The sequence below is a fragment of the Squalius cephalus genome, assembly GCF_949319135.1.
Source record: "Squalius cephalus genome assembly, chromosome: 21".
Taxonomy (NCBI): domain Eukaryota; kingdom Metazoa; phylum Chordata; class Actinopteri; order Cypriniformes; family Leuciscidae; genus Squalius; species Squalius cephalus.
Window position 1 is genome coordinate 7,130,796 of NC_137142.1, and position 22,558 is coordinate 7,153,353.

The 22,558-nt window shown below is 39.0% G+C and overlaps 2 protein-coding genes and 1 long non-coding RNA gene across 3 annotated transcripts in view; all 3 read right to left on the reverse strand.

The window, feature by feature from the left end:
- Nucleotides 1-22,558, reverse strand: part of LOC307148749 (serine/threonine-protein kinase pim-3-like) — a 142,741-nt gene that overhangs the window by 17,301 nt on the left and 102,882 nt on the right. The window lies entirely within an intron of this gene.
- LOC307148751 lies at nucleotides 13-1,706 on the reverse strand. Its single transcript, XR_013819482.1, has 3 exons — nucleotides 1,459-1,706; nucleotides 1,233-1,352; nucleotides 13-39 (listed from the first exon to the last, which is right to left on the reverse strand). It is a non-coding gene; the product is annotated as an uncharacterized lncRNA (long non-coding RNA).
- On the reverse strand, nucleotides 17,271-20,965 carry LOC307149460 (uncharacterized protein; the record flags this gene model as incomplete). Its single annotated transcript, XM_079855804.1, has 5 exons — nucleotides 17,271-18,478; nucleotides 18,600-19,351; nucleotides 19,670-19,879; nucleotides 20,104-20,818; nucleotides 20,948-20,965. 5 exons carry the CDS (start codon nucleotides 20,963-20,965, stop codon nucleotides 17,351-17,353), a joined length of 2,823 nt encoding a protein of 940 aa, XP_079711930.1. The 3' UTR covers nucleotides 17,271-17,350.

Sequence of the window (22,558 nt, forward strand, 5' to 3'; positions counted from 1 at the left end):
TACAAATTCTTTCCATCTTCTTATGTTTTGTAGGTTTTTCTGAAAAAAAATAAAAATAATTAGAAACATCTCTGACCTCACATTTAACAATGATATAACTTCCATTTTACTGTTAAATTCATATCTTTAATGTCACAAATCCAAAGTAATGCAAATATTTCCAAGCTATCCGCCTGACGACGCCCTGTTTCTGTTTAATACCTGCATAAATGTCCCTTAGCGGTGACCAAAATTTTTCACAATATTAAGTAATAATCATTTTATTTCACGATAATGATAGTTATTTTTTTGTTATTTTGTTTGATCTTTTATTAAAAAGAGAGCATACATTTCCAGGCCTCATTTGGCACAGTTCTGGCAATGGTAAAGGTCATATGAGCCATCATGTCTTAAAATATATTTCACATTTATTTTTTATGAAATATAATATATTAAGTAACATTGATTTTATTAAATACAGCAATGTCTTATTAAAGACATAACTTAACTGACTCTGTTTACATGAATACTGGTCACAACAGCCATTTTGACACAATTTTGTCAGTATTTGACCATACAAACGCAATACAGAACTCTATTCAGGATCGTGCGTGTGTTTTCGGGTGTGTGTCAGACAGCGCAAGTGAGTTCATGGCTAATTGGCTTAACAAAAATATATTCAAAGAACGTTTTGTCCAACTAAAATATTTCAGAAGAATTTCGCTAAGAAACAGTGAATGTGACCAGACCTTAACTTGTCAAACATTTTAAGCAGTCACCATTCTGCCTTATTTCAGTCTCACCTGTCGAGCTCTTGTTCTCATCCTCCATGGCACCGTGAGCAGTCGGGACGTTTGAAGTCTCGACGGGAACTTGATCAGGCAGTGGAGGACACATCCACTCTTGGAAGCTGTCGGATCTGGACAAACTTCTGTTTCCGCCACTGCCTTGTTCATGTTGGCTCTCAGATCTGTTGTTACTGCTCCTCTTCTCGACGATGTACGTGCCTGTGCTGCTCAAGCTCGACGACAACCCACAAAACCGCCGCACCACATCCCTCACACAGTGGGACAAAGATGGTGTGGACATGATGCCCGGTGGAGAATCTGTGGAAGCAGCTCCACTAGATCTGCCTGAGGCTGGAATATACCAGACATTTTTAATAATATTAATAATCAATGTCAGTGGTCACACCAAAAAAAATGCAACTTTCCATTTTAAGCAGTCATCATTCTGCCTTATTTCAGTCTCACCTGTGGAGCTCTTGTTCACATCCTCCATTGCACCCAGAGCAGTCGCGACGTTTGAAGTCTTCATTGGCTCGACGGGAACTTGACCAGGCAGTGGAGGACACATCCACTCTTGGAACATTTCTAATAATATTAATAATCAATGTCAGTGGTCACACCCCCCAAAAATGCAACTTTCTATTTTCAATGACAAATAATTTATGATTCTTTAATAAAAGCCTATTCTGACCTCTGCGAGAGCGTTTGGATGAAGTGGACGGACGTCCATCATCTGGCCTCTGCAACTCTCTCTTCCTCTGAGCCGGACCTGTGGACACAGAAACAAACTCACAAGACAGAGGTGTTAAATGTCCAGGAATAAGCTCCTGGCTCTGTGCCTGGCTCGGGCCTGGCATCCTCCTTCAAACTGTAATAAAAACAATACAAATACAATACAAAATACAAAATAATACAATAAAATAAAATTCTCCTCAGAAAAAACCCTCCCCCCCAAAAAATAAAATAAAATAAATAATAAAATAAAACTCCAAACTCCCTCTAAATTTAGAAAAGAACAATCAAATAGAAGTGTCCTCAAAAATAATATGATAAAACTATAAATAAAACTATGTAAATGAGTATATCCTCCGATCTCCTTCTAGAATAAAAGTCTCCTCTCTGAAATCCTCCAAACAGCTTCAAAATCGCAAGATCAGCACAGAAAATATTCAGCAGAAATCTCTGAATTCGCCTCGCCTCAACCAACAGAAAGCGATCTAGCCTGTTGATATTTGCAGACAGAATTCATAACACGCGTCGCAATAACAAATTCATAACACGCGTCGCTTTAGCAACAAAAATTCGAAGCATTACAGTTACAGTATTATTCGAAATACCTGAAGTCGCGCGTGAGCGCACATCGAATCTGGAAACAAACTGAATCAGGACTGAATGTTTAGCTAAAAATTGAATAAAGCATTAAATAAGGTACTACGAATCAGTGAATTTGAGTTTGATGTATGTAACGTATATTATTATATCAGTAACAAAAAAAAAAAAAATTAATCGTTCAAAAAAGTATTAGACATTTATGGTAATGCTATTCAGAGACGAATATGTTGTCCACCAGAGGGAGCCCCAGAACAGCAAATTAAAAGACTATGAAAATTGTTCAATAACTTGCAGTCAAAATAGCATACATTCATTATAGTTTCATAAAGTTAAATAAAGCCCAATAATGAGTTTGCAAAAACTTAGACTTTTATTTTAATGATATTGACAGCATATTTGTCAAGTTGCAGACATGACAGAATGTATGTCCAATTGAAGAAGAGGCACTATATAAACTGTCTACTTTTATATAGTACCTATATTAATACTTCCATAAAGAGACACTTAAAAACTCATATTTTATTTGAAAAGAGACATGTCCATTGTATAACTATATATCATCAACACAAGCCATTGTGCTTGAACACCGACGATCGCCTCAAGTTAAACTGCATTGTTTCATTGACCTTCTGTGTCATTGCCCACAACGCTTACGTGACAGGACTTTGAAACAGCAAACAGCTAAAACAATAAAAGGCATGACTTACATCGCATCCAGCTAGCCAACTCCGTCCAAGCTCCATCATCCTTATTTTTTCTTCGTTTGAACGCCCTGAGAAAGGATTTTGTAAAGATAAAACCGATTTTAAATTCATCATGAAAGAGATATTGCGGCTGGCTTTACCTTGAAAGTCAAAAATGGTCCAATCACACAAGGCCAATATATATATATATATATATATATATATATATATATATATATATATATATATATATATATATATATATATATATATATATAAAACTTTGATTCGCTGAAATAAACAAGGACAATATGAAACAAACCAATTAGAGCTCAGCCTCAAGTCACATGCGTTTAAAAAAAAAAAAAAAAAAAAATTATATATTAGGCACGTTGATTTTCTGATCATATTTTTTTTCTCCAGGCACATTTCACCAATTCCAAACCACATTAATCTTAATAACTACTATTCATTTTGTATTGAATCATAAGTGATATATTGTTCAGGAAAGCTGGAAATGAAAAACGCCATGTATTCAGGTATGCATAATTATTAGGCAAGTTTTCTTTTACAGATAAAATAAGCCACAAAAAAGAGAGGTAAAGAAGTTCAAAAAGTTTTAGACCCCGTTTACACCTGAATTTAGTTTTCACTTGTGATCCGATCGACCAAAACTCATCTTAACACCAGGTGTAAACCGGCCTCACATGTCAATCAGGTTCCTAGCCCTCCCTCTGGCTCACCTCATCAGCAACATGTCTGCCGAACTGTCCCTTCAAGTCCTTCATCCCGAGGAACTCTCCATATTCTCTGTTGTCCTCGTCAGTAGCGGCTGCCTCTTCCGTTACCACCTCCTCCTCCTCTTCTTCTTCCTCTTCCTCCTCCTCCTCCCCCCGCTGATGCATCTCTACCATTTCTTCGAAGCCCAATTTACCCACCCTCAAGCCATTATAGGTGTATATTACTTTCTTCTTTCAGCCAAAAACAATCATAGTTATTTATTTTATTTTTTTTAATATCCTGGCTCTTCCAAACTTTATAATGGGAGTGAACGGTACCTGCAATTTTGAAGCCTAAAAAAGTAATTCATACGGCTCCGGGGGGTTAATAACTCACTTTTAGGATGGATGGATGTGCTTTTTTGGTCTTCAAAATTTACCGTAAACACCTTGGATGGCTTGAGGGTGAGTAAATTATGGGGTACATTTAATTTTTGGGTGAACTAACCATTTAAAGGGGTAGGCAAATGATTGTGGATGCTAAAGTGCAATAATAATGTTTTTGGATTTAGCGGTAATACCATGGTTATTTGTACATATGTCAAGCTAATAGCATGTTTCTGAGCATGTAACATGGTAATAATAACAAATAACATGGTGATCATTTATCTCCTCCACTTATACTAACCTACATATTATATGTACATACATCACAGTTTCGCTTACTGTATTTCAAGCAGCTTTGAATAGTACACAAATGGTGCATGAATATGGTAATTAGTGAGCAAGATACAATAGAAATAAAGATAGAACCACCACAACGGTGATGTCAGACTGAGCAAACGGCTTGTTTCACAGAAAAATCTTGTTTTCATACGTTATGTGACTGTATAATGCTGAGATGAGTTGAGGTAGTAAATTACCTGGATAATGTTGTCATCAAAAATATCCCATGGTTCCATATTTGTGTTTTTGCTTCCTTGTGATGCCGACATTGAATATTGAAGAATATCGAAGAATAAGCAAAAACGTTAGCTTTTAGAATATTAAAACGCTACAATCTATAGTTTGATTCTGGTGCTCATTTTAGTTTGATTTTAAAAATGGTGTGTGTGAATTGTTTTGCCAGCTGTACAGTACTGGGCCATTTTTTTTTTTTTTTTTTTTTTTTTTAATTAACTGCTTGTAGAAGAAAAAAAAAGAAAGAAAGAAAAAACTCCCACAAAAACATTAACAACAATTATTGTCATTGTCATAACATAATACAACAATACTCCAGAGTCCTTCAGTCCATATTAAGTTCCTTCAGTCTTTCAAGTCCTTAAACACAGCCACTGTTCTTATAGCTTTTAAGTTTTTAGAGAACTCAATAGATTCAAAATATATTTTTATTTCATGTTTAAATCTTAAAAAAAGACAATTGCATTTAGAAAATTTACTTTTGTGAATGTGAAATTTAGCTAACATTTAATTTCTATATGTAAATTCAAAGTTAGGATTCACATAACATTTGATAAAATCACACAAATGTCACATCAAAATGTGTATGGACTCGCCTCAGCTTACCCTGATCATCGCAATCACAATGAAACCGCAACCAGGCACAGAAAGAGTGTACATTGAAAAATTAAAATTATTTTTTTGGTGTGGGTGTGTGTGTGTGTGTGTGTGTGTTCATAACTTCAAGTCAAGTCATCTTCATTTATATAGCGCTTTTAACAATGTAGATTGTTTCAAAGCAGCTTTACAGAGATAAACTTATAATTTATGGTAACAGAGATTGTTTTGGCTTTACAGCGGTTCTTTAGTAAAGTTATTTTCCAGCTAAGGTTAGTTATGATTGATTCGCAACAATCATTTGTTATTAAATTAGGGGCCGCTAAGACGACACAATTCACTCTACATAGACTTTAAACGCAAACCTGTGAGAAACGCTGATGGCGTTCACATGCGCATTAAGAATTGGTTCTATAGTTATGTGCGTTTGAATATATGTACGCAGGTTTGTAATTCCCTACAAACCAAGCCTAAACAAAGTACTGGTCTTTCCTTATAAATTTTGATACAGAATTTTATTTTATTTTATCAATTCGGGGTAGATACGCGAATTGAGTTTCCCGACGACGCTTTATCTGTAGAGTGGTAAAGGGATTCTCCATAGGGAGAGACTAGTTGGCACTTCAGCACTGCGTTGTCATCGGGTCCAGGCGAAGGTCCTTCATCAGATCTGGATACGGCCTGGATCCGGCAGGCTGCGGGAAAACCTCGGGATAAACAAAGACACTAAAATTAGCGTAGATGCCATTCTTCTTATGATGTAACGAGTACATCAGGATTTATGGGAAGTGTTCCCGGTTCCAGCTGACCTAATCTATGCAGACTAACACTGAATTATAGAAGTCTATAATGTATTATGTGAATGCTAGGTCAAAGAGATGTGTTTTTAGTCTAGCTTTGAACTGACAGAGTGTGTCTGCTTCCCGGACAATGGTAGGAAGACTGTTCCAAAGTTTTGGTGCTAAATAGGAGAAGGATCTACCGCCAGCAGTCGATTTTGATATTCTAGGTATTATCAACTGGCCGGAATTTTGAGATCGCAATAGACGTGAAGGACTATAATGCGTTAAGAGCTCGCTCAAGTACTGCGGAGCTAAACCATTTAGTGCTTTGTACGTGATCAGCAATATTTTAAAATTGATGCGATGTTTAATAGGGAGCCAGTGCAGTTTTGACAGAACCGGGCTAATATGGTCATACTTCCTGGTTCTGGTAAGAACTCGAGCTGCTGCGTTTTGAACTAGCTGTAGTTTGTTTATGAAGCGTGCAGGGCAACCACCCAGTAGAGCATTACAATAATCTAGCCTTGAGGTCATGAACGCATGAACTAATTGTTCCGCATTTGTCAATGAGAGCATATGACGTAATTTAGATATATATTTAAGATGGAAAAATGCAGTTTTACAGATACTATACACGTGACTTTCAAATGAAAGATTGGTATCAAAGAGCACACCCAGGTTCCTAACCGACGACGAAGACTTAGAGCAGCCATCAAGTGTTAGACAGTATTCTAGGTTATTACGTGAGGAAGTTTTTTTGTCCAATAATTAGAAACTCTGTTTTTTCAGAATTTAGAAGTAGGAAATTACGAGTCATCCAATTTTTTATATCAGCTATGCATTCTGTTAATTTAGTGAATTGGTAGGTTTCGTTAGGTTTTGAAGAAATATACAGCTGAGTATCGTCGGCATAACAATGAAAGCTAATTCCATGTTTCCTAATGATAACTCCTAATGGTAGCATGTACAGAGTGAACAGCAGCAGTCCTATTACTGAGCCTTGTGGTACGCCATACTGAACTTGTGATCGATGAGACATCTCTTCATTTACTGCTACAAACTGATAACGGTCAGATAAGTATGATTTAAACCATGCTAGTGCAATTCCACTAATGCCAACACAATTTTCGAGTCTATTTAAAAGAATGTTGTGGTCGATGGTGTCAAATGCAGGACTAAGATCGAGTAACACTAATAGCGAGATACAACCACGATCGGATGATAAGAGCAAATCATTTGTGACTCTAATGAGAGCTGTCTCAGTACTATGGTACGGTCTAAATCCGGACTGGAAATCCTCGCAGATATCATTTCTTTCAAGAAAGGAACACAGTTGTGAAGACACTGCTTTTTCTAATATCTTTGACAGATAAGGTAGATTCGAGATCGGCCTGTAATTGACTAATTCTGTAGGATCAAGTTGCGGTTTTTTAACAAGCGGTTTAATCATAGCTAGCTTAAAGGTTTTTGGTACGTATCCTAGAGACAAAGATGAATTAATGATATTAAGAAGAGGATCTATGACCTCTGGAAGTATTTCTTCCAGTAGCTTAGTCGGTATAGGGTCTAACATACATGTTGTAGATTTAGATGATTTAACGAGTTTAGTAAATTCTTCCTCTCCTATAGCAACGAATGAATCAAATTTTTCCTCAGGGAGACTACAATGCACTGCCTGATGCGATACTGTAGTAGACGGTTGCATAGTTATAATTTTCTCCCTGATATTATCAATCTTATAAGTGAAGTTCATAAAGTCATTACTGCTGTGCTGCTTGAAAACTTCGGTGCTTGAAGCTTTCTTTTTCGTTAGTTTAGCCACCGTTTCAAATAAATACCTAGGATTATGTTTATTTTCTTCTAATAGGTTTGAAAAATAAGCAGATCTAGCAGCTTTTAAGGCCTCTCTGTATGCAATCGAGCTCTCTTTCCATGAAATGCGAAATACCTCTAGTTTTGTTTTCTTCCAGTTGCGCTCCATTTTTCTGGCTGCTCTCTTAAGGGCCCGAGTGTGCTCGTTGTACCACGGCGTTGGACTATTTTCTTTAATCTTCTTTAAGCGCAACGGAGCAACTGTGTCTAAAGTGCTGGAAAAGAGAGAGTTAAAAGTTTCTGTTGCAATATCAAGTTCTTCTAAGCTATCCAGGATGCTAAGATGATGAAACTGATCAGGAAGATTATTACTGTAATAAAGCAATCTTTAGTGGCAGAAGTGAAAGGTCTAACATATTTGAAACACGGAGTCGGCTTTGCAGCCTTGGCTAAATGAAGTTTACACGAGACTAGATAATGATCTGAGATGTCATCGCTCTGCTGCAGAATTTCAACGGCATCAACATCTATTCCATGTGATAATATTAGATCTAGAGTATGATTACGACGATGAGTAGATCCTGACACGTGTTGTCTAACTCCAATAGAGTTTACAATGTCTTTAAATGCCAAACCCAATGCATCTTTTTCATTATCTGTGTGTATATTAAAATCACCAACAATTAGTACTTTATCTGCAGCCAATACTAACTCTGATAGAAAGTCCGCAAATTCTTTGATAAAATCTTTATGGTGCCCTGGATACAGTAGCCAGCACAAATCTCAAACGTGATTTATCATTTATACTATATATTTTTACATTAAGTACTAACACTTCAAAAGAATTATATTTAAAAGTTGATTTCTTAGTGGTTTTGAAAATATTACTATAAATTACAGCAACTCCTCCCCCTTTGCGTTTCAGACGAGGCTCATGTTTATAAGAGTAATCTTGCGGGGTGGACTCATTTAAAGTAATGTAATTGTTTGGTTTTAGCCAGGTTTCTGTCAAACACAGCACATCTAGGTTATTATCTGTAATCATATCATTAACAATGAGTGCTTTTGAAGTAAGCGATCGAATATTCAGCAACCCAAGCTTTAGCATTTGCTCATCTGTATTATAGCTGTTTTTTATTTGTTGAACATCAATTAAATTGTTTTAAACAGTTTTTGGATTTCCAAATTAGGGGAACAGACACAGTCTCTATATGATGATAGCTAGGTGAAAGAGGCTCTATGTAATGGGATTTATCTGACCTTGGTGACGCGAGGCCGCTAGCAGACAGTCGGTTTAGCCAGTCTGTCTGCTTCCTGACCTGAGCCCCAGATTGTCATGTTTGAGCTCTAAGACTATGTGCCATATTACTAGAGAGAAGAGCAGCACCATCCCAGGAGGGATGAATACCATCTGTTTTCAACAGGTCAGGTTTGCCCCAAAAACTTTTCCAATTGATCTATAAATTCTATATTATTAAGCGGACAACACTTAGACAGCCAACCATTAAGAGAACACAGTCTACTAACTATCTCATCACTCCTGCGAACAGGAAGGGGGCCAGAGCAAATTACAGTGCTTGACGTCGAACTTGCGAGTTCACACACCTCTTTAATATTAATTTTGGTGATCTCCGACTGGCGGAGTCGAAGATCATTTGTGCCAACGTGGATAATGATCTTAGAGAATTTACGATTAGCATTAGCCAGCACTTTTAAATTTGCTTTGATGTCAGGCACTCTGGCTCCCGGCAAACATGTGACTATGGTGGCTGGTGTCTCTATTTTCACGTTCCGTGTAATAGAATCGCCAATAACTAGGGCACAATCAACAGAATTCTCAGTGGGTGTTTCACTGAGCGGGGCAAATCGATTTGTTATGGTAATCGGAACGGAAGAGTGGTTTTTTGATCCGCGACTAGAGCGATCCCTCACTGTCACCCATTTGCCCAGCTGCGCAGGCACTAATTCAGCTGGAACCGAATCATGTAAAGAGTTCACTATGCTAGGCGCATCCACAGCATCTAAAGCTCTAGCACTCTTACTATCCTCAATTAAGGTTTGAAGGTCAATGAAGGTATCTGGTGAACCCCCAAAAGTCCAGGATCTCCAGCCCCTTCATTTCCCACCCAAGCAATGGGTCATCAAGGCAACCGTTAAAAAGATCCTTGAGTGTAGCATCGTTATAACCCATGCCTGCCGAGAGAGTAAAAAATGGCTGAGACAGGCAACCCACCATCTGGCCCTGCTGACGTAGGGCCATTAAATTTCAGACTCATCCCCTCCTCTCCTTCTCAGTGTTTGGGGGAAGGAAACGAAACCCCGTACTGCTGGAACCACTCATAATGGTGGATTCCTTCTGTCACGGGATGCACACACAAAAAGATAAGGTCCAAGTGCAGTTTAATGGGGTAATCCGTACTCACAATACAGCCAGACAAAAGGTCAAAATCCATACAAGACAGTCCGATAAACAAGAAACAACCAGGAGTGGAACAGAGAAGTGCAAAATAGACATTAAACAAGGAATCCACAACAATCACAGACACAGTAAGGGTATAAATAGACAGGTACAAACAATGTGAGTGGAAACAGCTGTGTGCAATGATCAGTGATGAGTTCAGAGAAAGGATTATGGGAAATGCAGTTCATGAGTGAATGACACCGTGGGGGAAGAGGACCTCTAGTGGTTACCCGGGGATACACAAAACCAGACACTGTGACAATAAACAGTCCGTTGTGTGGTCGAATTAAGCAATGCTATATAGAAATATATGGTTAGTATCTTAATTTAAAATGTATTTTATTATTTTATTAGTTCATTAACTAATTATGCTATCTCAACTAATTTAATGTAAAGAGCTGGATACTAATTACTAATTAAATAATGTGAAATATTAAACGTAGGCTATTGATTAGAGTTGCCATAGACTAAAGATTTTTTTAGACTAGTAGTCATTCATGCAATTAGGACTAATCACACATTTATATTCAGTCTTGGGTGCATATAGCCTAGTGGTCAGTATAGTCTGCACTGACATGAATTGCTCTTCAGCTTATTGCGACCAAAGTTAAAGTCCCGGTTCGTCAAACTTTCTTGATACTATACTGTCCTATCATAATAAAAGGCAAAAAAAAAAATTCTTTAAACTGATGCTGTTTAAGCTCCATCCACACACAGAATAGAATAAGCATATTTAAGCCGATACATCAACATCTCTCATCATTGGGGTGGGGGAACGGATTTCGACAGCTGAACTCTTTGCCGTCGGATTCTTTTCCCCCTATGTTTCTTACACAATAAGGTTCTAAGACTTATCAAATTGCAACAAATAGCTATCCTCAACAGCCTAGTGGTCAATGCCCAAAAAATATTTTTTTTTTAGCTTTGGGCGACCAGAGTTCAAGTCCCGGTTCGTCAAACTTTCTTGATACTATACTGTCCTATCATAATAAAAGGCAAAAAAATATATTCTTTAAACTGATGCAAGTTAAGCTCCATACACACACAAAAATAAAATCAGCATTTTTTACGCCATTACATCAACACCTCTCACAATGGGAGTGGGGGAACGGATTCCGACAGCTGTTTTTTTTTCCGTCGGTTTCTGTTCCCCCCATATTTCTGACAGACTGAGCTTCTAATATTTATCAAATTGATGCTGTTAAAGCTCCATCCACACACATAATAGAATAAGCATATTTAAGTCGATACATCAACATCTCTCATCATTGGGGTGGGGGAACGGATTTCGACAGCTGAACTATTTGCCGTCGGATTCTGTTCCCCCTATGTTTATTGCACAATAAGGTTCTAAGACTTATCAAATTGCAACAGATTGCTATCCTCAATAGCCTAGTGGTCAATACCCAGACAAAATATTTTTTATCAATAGAGTTTGAGTCCCGGTTCGTCAAACGTTCTTGATACTATACTGTCTTATCATAATAAAAGGCAAAAAAATATATTCTTTAAACTCATGCAAGTTAAGCTCCATCCAGCATTTTTTAAGCCATTACATTGACACCTCTCATAATGGGAGTGGGGGAACGGATTTCGACAGCTGATCTCTTTGCCGTCGGATATTGTTCCCCCTATGTTTCTTACACAATGAGGTTATCAAATTGCTGCAAATTGCTGTCCTCAATGGCCTAGTGGTCAATGCCCAGACATTTTTTTTTTTTTTAGCTTTGGGCGACCCGAGTTATAGTCCCGGTTCGTCAAACTTTCTTGATACTACTGTCCTATCATAATAAAAGGCAAAAAAAAAAATTCTTTAAACTGATGCAAGTTAAGCTCCATCCAGCATTTTTTAAGCCATTACATCAACATCTCTCATAATGGGAGTGGGGGAACGGATTCCGACAGCTGTTTTTTTTTTTCGTCGGTTTCTGTTCCCCCCATATTTCTGACAAACTGAGGTTCTAATATTTATCAAATTGATGCTGTTTAAGCTCCATCCACACACAGAATATAATAAGCATATTTAAGTCGATACATCAACATCTCTCATCATTGGGGTGGGGGAACGGATTTCGACAGCTGAACTCTTTGCCGTCGGATTCTGTTCCCCCTATGTTTCTTACACAATGAGGTTCTAATCTTTATCAGATTGCAGCAGATTGCTCTCCTCAATAGCCTAGTGGTCAATGCCCGGACAATATTTTTTTTTAGCTTTGGGCGACCCGAGTTCTAGTCCCGGTTCGTCAAACTTTCTTGATACTATACTGTCCTATCATAATAAAAAGCAAAAAAAAAAAAAAAAATTCTTTAAACTGATGCAAGTTAAGCTCCATCCAGCATTTTTTAAGCCATTACATTAACACCTCTCATAATGGGAGTGGGGGAACGGATTCCGACAGCTGGTTTTTTTGCCGTCGGTTTCTGTTCCCCCCATATTTCTGACAAACTGAGGTTCTAATATTTATCAAATTGATACTGTTTAAGCTCCATCCACTCACACAGAATAGAATAAGCATATTTAAGCCGATACATCAAAATCTCTCATCATTGGGGTGGGGGAACGGATTTTGACAGCTGATCTCTTTGCCATCGGATATTGTTCCCCCTATGTTTCTTACACATGAGGTTCTAATATTTATCAAATTGCAACAGATTGCTATCCTCAATAGCCTAGTGGTCAATGCGCAGACGATTTTTTTTTTTTAGCTTTGGGCGACCCGAGTTCTAGTCCCGGTTCATCAAACTTTCTTGATACTATACTGTCCTATCATAATAAAAGGCAAAAAAATATATTCTTTAAACTGATGCAAGTTAAGCTCCATCCAGCATTTTTTAAGCCATTACATCAACACCTCTCATAATGGGAGTGGGGGAACGGATTCCGACAGCTGGGGTTTTTTTCCGTCGGTTTCTGTTCCCCCCATATTTCTGACAAACTGAGGTTCTAATATTTATCAAATTGATGCTGTCTAAGCTCCATCCACACACAGAATAGAATAAGCATATTTAAGTCGATACATCAACATCTCTCATCATTGGGGTGGGGGAACGGATTTCGACAGCTGAACTATTTGCCGTCGGATTCTGTTCCCCCTATGTTTATCACACAATAAGGTTCTAAGACTTATCAAATTGCAACAGATTGCTATCCTCAATAGCCTAGTGGTCAATGCCCAGACAAAATATTTTTTAGCTTTGGGCGACCCGAGTTTGAGTCCCGGTTCGTCAAACGTTCTTGATACTACACTGTCTTATCATAATAAAAGGCAAAAAAATATATTCTTTAAACTCATGCAAGTTAAGCTCCATACACACACAAAAAGAAAAAATTAGCATTTTTTTAAGCCATTACTTCAACACCTCTCATAATGGGAGTGGGGGAACGGATTCCGACAGCTGTTTTTTTTTTTTTTTTGGCCGTAGGTTTCTGTTCCCCCCATATTTCTGATAAACTGAGGTTCTAATATTTATCAAATTGATGCTGTTTAAGCTCCCTCCACACACAGAATAGAATAAGCATATTTTAAGCCGATACATCAACATCTCTCATCATTGGGGTGGGGAAATGGATTTCGACAGCTGAACTCTTTGCTGTCGGATTCTGTTCCCCATATGTTTCTTGCACAATGAGGTTCTAATATTTATCAAATTGCAAAAAATTACTATCCTCAATAGCCTAGTGGTCAATGCCAAAAAAATATTCTTTTTAGCTATGGGCGACACGAGTTCTAGTCCCGGTTCGTCAACCTTTCTTGATACTATACTGTCCTATCATAATAGAAGGCAAAAAAATATATTCTTTAAACTGATGCAAGTTAAGTTCCATCCAGCATTTGTTAAGCCATTACATCAACACCTCTCACATTCCGACAGCTGGGGGGTTTTTTCCGTCGGTTTCTGTTCCCCCCATATTTCTGACAAATTGAGGTTCTAATATTTATCAAATTGATGCTGTTTAAGCTCCCTCCACACACAGAATAGAATAAGCATATTTAAGCCGATACATCAAAATCTCTCATCATTGGGGTGGGGGAACGGATTTTGACAGCTGAACTCTTTGCCGTCGGATATTGTTCCCCCTATGTTTCTTACACAATGAGGTTCTAATATTTATCGAATTGCAGCAGATTGCTATCCTCAATAGCCTAGTGGTCAATGCGCAGACGATTTTTTTTTTTTAGCTTTGGGCGACCCGAGTTCTAGTCCCGGTTCATCAAACTTTCTTGATACTATACTGTCCTATCATAATAAAAGGCAAAAAAAAATATTCTTTAAACTGATGCAAGTTAAGCTCCATCCAGCATTTTTTAAGCCATTACATCAACACCTCTCATAATGGGAGTGGGGGAACGGATTCCGACAGCTGGGGTTTTTTTCCGTCGGTTTCTGTTCCCCCCATATTTCTGACAAACTGAGGTTCTAATATTTATCAAATTGATGCTGTCTAAGCTCCATCCACACACAGAATAGAATAAGCATATTTAAGTCGATACATCAACACCTCTCATCATTGGGGTGGGGGAACGGATTTCGACAGCTGAACTATTTGCCGTCGGATTCTGTTCCCCCTATGTTTATTACACAATAAGGTTCTAAGACTTATCAAATTGCAGCAGAATGCTATCCTCAATAGCCTAGTGGTCAATGCCCTGACAAAATATTTTTTAGCTTTGGGCGACCCGAGTTTGAGTCCCGGTTCGTCAAACGTTCTTGATACTACACTGTCTTATCATAATAAAAGGCAAAAAAATATATTCTTTAAACTCATGCAAGTTAAGCTCCATACACACACAAAAAGAAAAAATTAGCATTTTTTTAAGCCATTACTTCAACACTTCTCATAATGGGAGTGGGGAACGGATTCCGACAGCTGTTTTTTTTTTTTTTTTTTGCCGTAGGTTTCTGTTCCCCCCATATTTCTGACAGATTGAGGTTCTAATATTTATCAAATTGATGCTGTTTAAGCTCCCTCCACACACAGAATAGAATAAGCATATTTTAAGCCGATACATCAACACCTCTCATAATGGGAGTGGGGAACGGATTCCGACAGCTGTTTTTTTTTTTTTTTTGCCGTAGGTTTCTGTTCCCCCCATATTTCTGACAAATTGAGGTTCTAATATTTATCAAATTGATGCTGTTTAAGCTCCCTCCACACACAGAATAGAATAAGCATATTTTAAGCCGATACATCAACATCTCTCATCATTGGGGTGGGGGAATGGATTTCGACAGCTGAACTCTTTGCCGTCGGATCCTGTTCCCCATATGTTTCTTACACAATGAGGTTCTAATATTTATCAAATTGCAGTAAATTAATGTCCTCAATAGCCTAGTGGTCAATGCCAAGGCATTATTCTTTTTAGCTTTGGGCGACACGAGTTCTAGTCCCGGTTCGTCAACCTTTCTTGATACTATACTGTCCTATCATAATAAAAGGCAAAAAAATATATTCTTTAAACTGATGCAAGTTAAGTTCCATCCAGCATTTGTTAAGCCATTTCATCAACACCTCTCACATTCCGACAGCTGGGGTTTTTTTTCCGTCGGTTTCTGTTCCCCCCATATTTCTGACAAATTGAGGTTCTAATATTTATCAAATTGATGCTGTTTAAGCTGCATCCACACACTGAATAGAATAAGCATATTTAAGTCGATACATCAACATCTCTCATCATTGGGGTGGGGGAACGGATTTCGACAGCTGAACTATTTGCCGTCGGATTCTGTTCCCCCTATGTTTATTACACAATAAGGTTCTAAAACTTATCAAATTGCAGCAGTTTGCTATCCTCAATAGCCTAGTGGTCAATGCCAAGACAAAATATTTTTTAGCTTTGGGCGACCCGAGTTTGAGTCCCGGTTCGTCAAATGTTCTTGATACTACACTGTCTTATCATAATAAAAGGCAAAAAAATATATTCTTTAAACTCATGCAAGTTAAGCTCCATACACACACAAAAAGAAAATATGAGCATTTTTTTAAGCCATTACTTCAACACCTCTCATAATGGGAGTGGGGAACGGATTCCGACAGCTGTTTTTTTTTTTTTTTGCCGTAGGTTTCTGTTCCCCCCATATTTCTGACAAATTGAGGTTCTAATATTTATCAAATTGATGCTGTTTAAGCTCCATCCACACACAGAATAGAATAAGCATATTTTAAGCCGATACATCAACATCTCTCATCATTGGGGTGGGGAACGGATTTCGACAGCTGAACTCTTTGCCGTCGGATTCTGTTCCCCATATGTTTCTTACACAATGAGGTTCTATTATTTATCAAATTGCAGTAAATTTCTATCCTCAATACCGCCAAAGCTGGGGAAGAATAGTCTGTATAAGAAGGGGAAGAAGGGGAAGAAGGGGAAGAAGATAGGGAAGAAAAATGTGAGAAATTCAGGAAGTCATAGGTTCGAATCCACGCCGTCACATAAATTTTTTTAATTTTTTTATTTGTTTCGTTTCTAAGTTTGATTTAGAAAGTTGTGTGTGTATTTGATTTTTATCAATTGTTTCATTTAAAAGTTTAATTTTTCTTTTTGAAGTAAACCATTTGAATTCATTATAAAATTTCATCCATAATACTAAGATAGTCATTTTTGTCCAAATGCAATTAAGGTAATCATTTATTATGGCAGTAGGGGCAAAATAACCCCCTTATTACTGCATTCACACTATATTGTAATATATTCAGAGTGAAAAGGAACAGCTAGGCTACTTGACACTGAATGCAACTGTACACTGAATTTTATTACATGCAATAAAACAAATAAATACAACACACCAGTCTTCATAGAGAAACAGATTTATTAACTATATACATATTAGAAAAATGTGGAAAAGTACTAAATTCACCATATGGAACAACAAAAGAACACAAACATAAAAATAAGTTTAAAAAATAAGAATGTATGAACTATATAAAATATAAGTATATAAAAATATTTGTATGTGCACTGTACTTATATATAACAGTTTATTGTTGTTTAATATTTATTATATATTTCAATATGTATTATAGTGTAATTATACATCCTTATACATACTCACATATACATATTTTTGTATTTTACTTGAAATGGTTTTCATAATAATAATACAAGATTTAAAAAAAAATGCACAGTATAATACTTTAAAATTAAATCTGTCTGGAAGATAAAAAAAAAAACATTAAAAAAAACAAGAGCTGAGCCAACCAAGAGAGCAAAATGAATAAATCACAGACACACAAGTGTTATTTTCTCATATTCTGTAACCACTGCTCCTTGGTAATTGTCTCTTTATTTGGGCAAAATATTTTGCCTTTGTACTGGCTATGGCCAGTTTCTTGTGTACGAAATTGGCCACACTTTCTGCACTTATTTGCATTTACAGTACGATTGTATGACCGTTTGGTTGGGGTGGCTGTGACATTTGCAGGTGGGTCAGAGGAAATTGCTCCAGGGTTAATGGTGGAAAATGGGCCTGGGCAAGGCAACAGTACCATCTGAGACACAACAGGGGCAGTGGGTGTGTCAGGAACCAATGGGTGCGGAGCTGTCGGCCTGGGATAAATTGTCCTTAGCTGGCTGAATGTGGCTGAACGCTGAGGGTGTAAGGCTGATGGCTCAAATGAAAATGCTGTGGCAGATGTACAGGTAGCTGAGGGCTGGATCTTTCTAAACTTGGTCTTTGCCTGTCCAGCTGTGTCTGGTGGCATCTGGTAGCTATGCAGCTGGTGGCTATATTGTGGAGGCACAACAGGCTGCACTTGTGCTGGAGGCAGAGCATCCAATGCCACTGGACGTGCTTCAGGAAGCTCCAGCCCTTGCAACAGCACTGAGACCTCCTGACCCTTTAAACGTTCATTGTGCCACGTTGTAAGGGTCCTCTGATTTACCTCAACTAGCTGAAGGGTTGTTTCGCTCATCACCGTTCCATTGCTCAGAATTAGCTGCCGAATTCTTCTGTAATCGCGAAGAATTAGATCCCATCTTGACAGAGATTGTGTCCTCTGTTTTTTGGGGCTTCGGTGGATGTCACACAACCTTATGAAAATCAATTCAACAAGGCGACAACAATTAGGCCACTGTGCTGGAGAGCCACTGGAACCCAAAACACATCTCTTTGTGCTGTCGACACCAGGAGTAAAGACAGCTTTCTTTTTAGGGGACCTAAAACGTCCTGTAAGTAGCCTGTCTTGATGACGAGCAGCATACATCACCCTGTCTTTGTCAAATTGGTCCAGGTTCTGCCACAAACCCACAATGGTTGCAACTTGTTGGTTGGTAAGTGTGAGGCTCGCCTGTGTGCGCAGCTCCACCAGACACTCCGCCAACTCATCCACCCGATCCATTCCAGGAATGCAGTGCTTGTCAACAGCCTGGAAAAACATAACTGTTGGTTAGATAATTACATGCTAATTACATGTTAAGTGAGTTTGTGGATTTGCTGCTTAAGGGCAAATAAATTAGAAACAATTGGTCTAGAAAAGAACATTTTACCATTGCTGAGGGCAGTGGTGCAGCTGATGGAGTCTGGAAACCGGGCAGTGGTGCAGCTGATGGAGTCTGGAAACCGGGCACTGGTGGAGCCTGGAAACAGGGCAGTGGTGCAGCTGATGGAGTCTGGAAACCGGGCAGTGGTGCAGCTGATGGAGTCTGGAAACCGGGCACTGGTGGAGCCTGGAAACAGGGCAGCGGTGCAGCTGATGGAGTCTGGAGACGGGGCACTGGTGGAGCCTGGAAACAGGGCAGCGGTGCAGCTGATGGAGTCTGGAGACGGGGCACTGGTGGAGCCTGGAAACAGGGCAGTGGTGCAGCTGATGGAGTCTGGAGACGGGGCACTGGTGGAGCCTGGAAACAGGGCAGTGGTGCAGCTGATGGAGTCTGGACACGGGGCACTGGTGGAGCCTGGAAACAGGGCAGTGGTGCAGCTGATGGAGTCTGGAGACGGGGCACTGGTGGAGCCTGAAAACAGGGCAGTGGTGCAGCTGATGGAGTCTGGATACCGGGCACTGGTGGAGCCTGGAAACAGGGCAGTGGTGCAGCGGGTGGGACTGGTGGATCTATAAGGAATGAGTCATCTAATGCCACAAGATTTGTCACTGTGGCTTCCTCTCCCAACAAATCAATGAAACCCTCATCCTCTTCCCCTTGCTCCTCCAGCAGCTGAGAGGTCCTATCGGAGGTAGGGCACATGTCCTCCAGGGGCTGACTATTCTGCCTCAACAAATATTGCACTCCAATGAGCTCCCCTGAGGAAATATTTGGAACAGGAAACATTTTTAAAGGAAATTAATCAGAAAGGTTTATTAAAATGCAGTAAATCTTTTTGTTGTCAGCTTGTGCATGAACAAAAAATCTGTAATTCAGAGGGCATCATAAAAAGACAGGGTTACTCTATATTCTAGTATTAATTTTATTTTCTATCCTGACACCTAGGACACAGAATCCAGTGTACAAAAATTCTGGTAGTATTATTTTTCTCTGATCTGTCAAAAATTACATAATTTTTGTCCAGTAACACTTGAATTTGTGAACATTGTGAACTGCATTTATCAAAATATATTTACCTGTGTATACTGCAGGTGGAGTGAAGCAAGGGACCAATTTCCTGCCATACAACTTGTTGTAGTTCTCATTGACAGAGTAAACCAGCTCCCCTGTGTAAGTACGGAGGGTTGAACTTCCACCTGCAACAGCAGCAGCAGCCCGGTCCTGATTCCAGCGTAACAAACCTTCCAGGAGGTAAATCTGGAAGTTCAGGCTGTTTGCGCTGTTCCCTAGAAAAATAAATAAAAAGCCAAACATTGTTTTAAGAAACTGCAAAAGAGAAAATATAATCTGTTAACTGATATAAACAAATATCTAAATAAACAGGAATTTGTGGCAAGATGTGGTATAATCTGTCATGACAAACCTGGAATAAATCTGTTTAGGTGGCAGTGAAATTATTCCAGGGATGTGGAGCCTCTGGCACACCTATACGTTTTTAGAACCATCCCACCCTTGTTTATGGTTCCAGTTTCCGTGTAGAGTGGCACATCTGGAGGGTCCTGGATACAGGTGACGTGCCGTCTCTGGACATGCCAGATGTGCTGCATCCTCACACTGTCAAGGAGAGGAACACCAAGGGCGTCATTCCCCTTGCCACCCATGAGCTCTCTGATGAGCATATCAAGGAGGCGGATAGTGGTTTCCTCTCCTCGTGTTCTCCTCCTGCAGTGTTGGGCCAGCTCATCTTTGCTTATATGACGGTCAAGCTCTGCCGCTGTCATTGCAGGCCAGCCCTGTTGGGTGAGTTGCTCCCGCTTGGCCCTTCTCAGCAGAGTGAGATCCCCTGCGTCCCATTCAAAAATACAGGACGACAACCTAGACATAAAAGTAGGGTACAACTGGTGGGCATCAGTGGTGCACCCTACTGCCAAACGGCGCATAAAATGCCAAATGTCTAGGCGAACGATGACATCGGGCCAGCTGCTGAACCGTCTCTTCAGTTTAGTCTCTCCCACTTCCTTGCAACAGTCACAGTCCACATACAGGATAGTGGGAGGATCAACACCAGCTCTCTGGTACCTCTCCATCAGCCCTGCAGCCATGAGGTCTAACCCAGCCCCTTCATTCGCAGTCAGGACACTCATCAGCACCTGACCTACCTCATTGCCTACTGAGGTAAGCCACTGTGCTGTGCCTTTCGCAGGCCCACTCAACTTCTTGGTGATCTAAAAGAAACAATAAACATAGCAAATAATACAACATACATCCAAATCAGTAACATTGAAAAATAAAGCTATTTTGGTCTAACAATTCATTATAGAAAGGAGTACAGTCATTAAAGCAGCTCATCTAACCTTCTTAGTTGAATCCATTTTTTAAATTGATCCATACGTGGATGTGATGCTGGCCTTGATGTGATCGAGCCTGTTGAGGATGTCCTGACTGTATACAGTGAGGAGCCATTTGTAGCTGGGTACTGGAGCAAGTGGTGGTGGTTCCTGGAAGTGCAGTGGCTGCAGGCCAGGCTTATCTAAAAAGGCCACACACTCTGATGTGTACCGAGCCACACGTTTTAACCACTCCTCACTGTGGTTCTCCCTCAGCTGGCCGATGATCCTCACTGGGCCATTCCCCATGCCCCTCTCACGCAACAAGCGAATAACTCGAATGTCACAGGCATACCTTGGAAAAAAAAGTATTTATTCAAGTATCTTACAGTTTTTTACGATTGCTATGACAGATTTTTCAATACATTTAACAATTTTCCAAAACTCTTAACACAGTTAGCACTACATCCGTCTGTGTAAGCTATACTATTAACACATTTCTTGTTGCTTTAACACAAAATGCATACAATTAACACAAATTTAAAATGCTTGAACTTCTTTTACACACAAGCTCAAACAAGAACAAAACAATGGATTTTTACTGCCAAATTTACCAATGCTTTAACACTGTATGTCAGAACAGATAACACCATGTTCTAAACCTAACCTTACAGGATAAAGTCAAGGTAAACAGCTGCTTATATTGTGAATTAAAACACAAATATATCCCCTGTATTTTATTCTATTCTTACTGAGAAACAGCTGATTGAATTATGCAAATAATTAGAAGATCTTTTGTTATTTTTTATTTTTTATTCTTCTGGTGCTTTTTCTGTTCATATATTTTGTATTTTCACATCATTCCATTGCTAGTAAGGAACAGCTGATTGAAGTTATGCAAATATGGGACAATGTGGCATTCCACCATTCCCGTCTAGTCACAGCCAGGTTTGACGCCCATCAGAGGATGATGTCCATTTTCCTTGCCCCTTACTTCCCTTTCCTCAACCCCATTGAGGAGTTTTCTCAGCCTGGAGATGAAAGATTTTTGACCATAGTCCACAGGACCAAATGTCCCTCCTGTATGCAAAAGATGCTGCATACCAAGACATCACAGCTGAACACTACCAGGATACAGTAAGGCAAGCCAAAAGATTCTTCCCAAGATGCCTAGCCAGGGAAGATATCAGGTGTGATGTGGATGAGAACGTGGACAAATGCAGAAGACCGGGCAGATTAGAAGATGGCCTTTTCTGTTTGTATATTTTGTATTTTCACATACAGTAATACTGTAAATGGCAGCTATATTGCATATTTTTGTTATCTTGCAGAAATGTCCTGTTGCAAATATAGCCGTTACTGCAGCAATTCTGTCTCTGTCTTCTTTTTTTCATAAACCATACATTCTATAAAGCTACTCTAAGGGGGGTCATTTATTTTGTTGTATTGAATTTCTGCTGCTGCTGCTGCTGCTGCAAAAAAAAAAAAAATGCATGCATTTACATTACAAACAAAACAAAAATGTAGAGAGACTTAAAAAAAATAAAAAAATAAACTGCAGTGCAAAACACAATCTATGATCAATACAATATACTGTATATTGTATAAGGGCAGACCTGACACATATAAAATAATGCA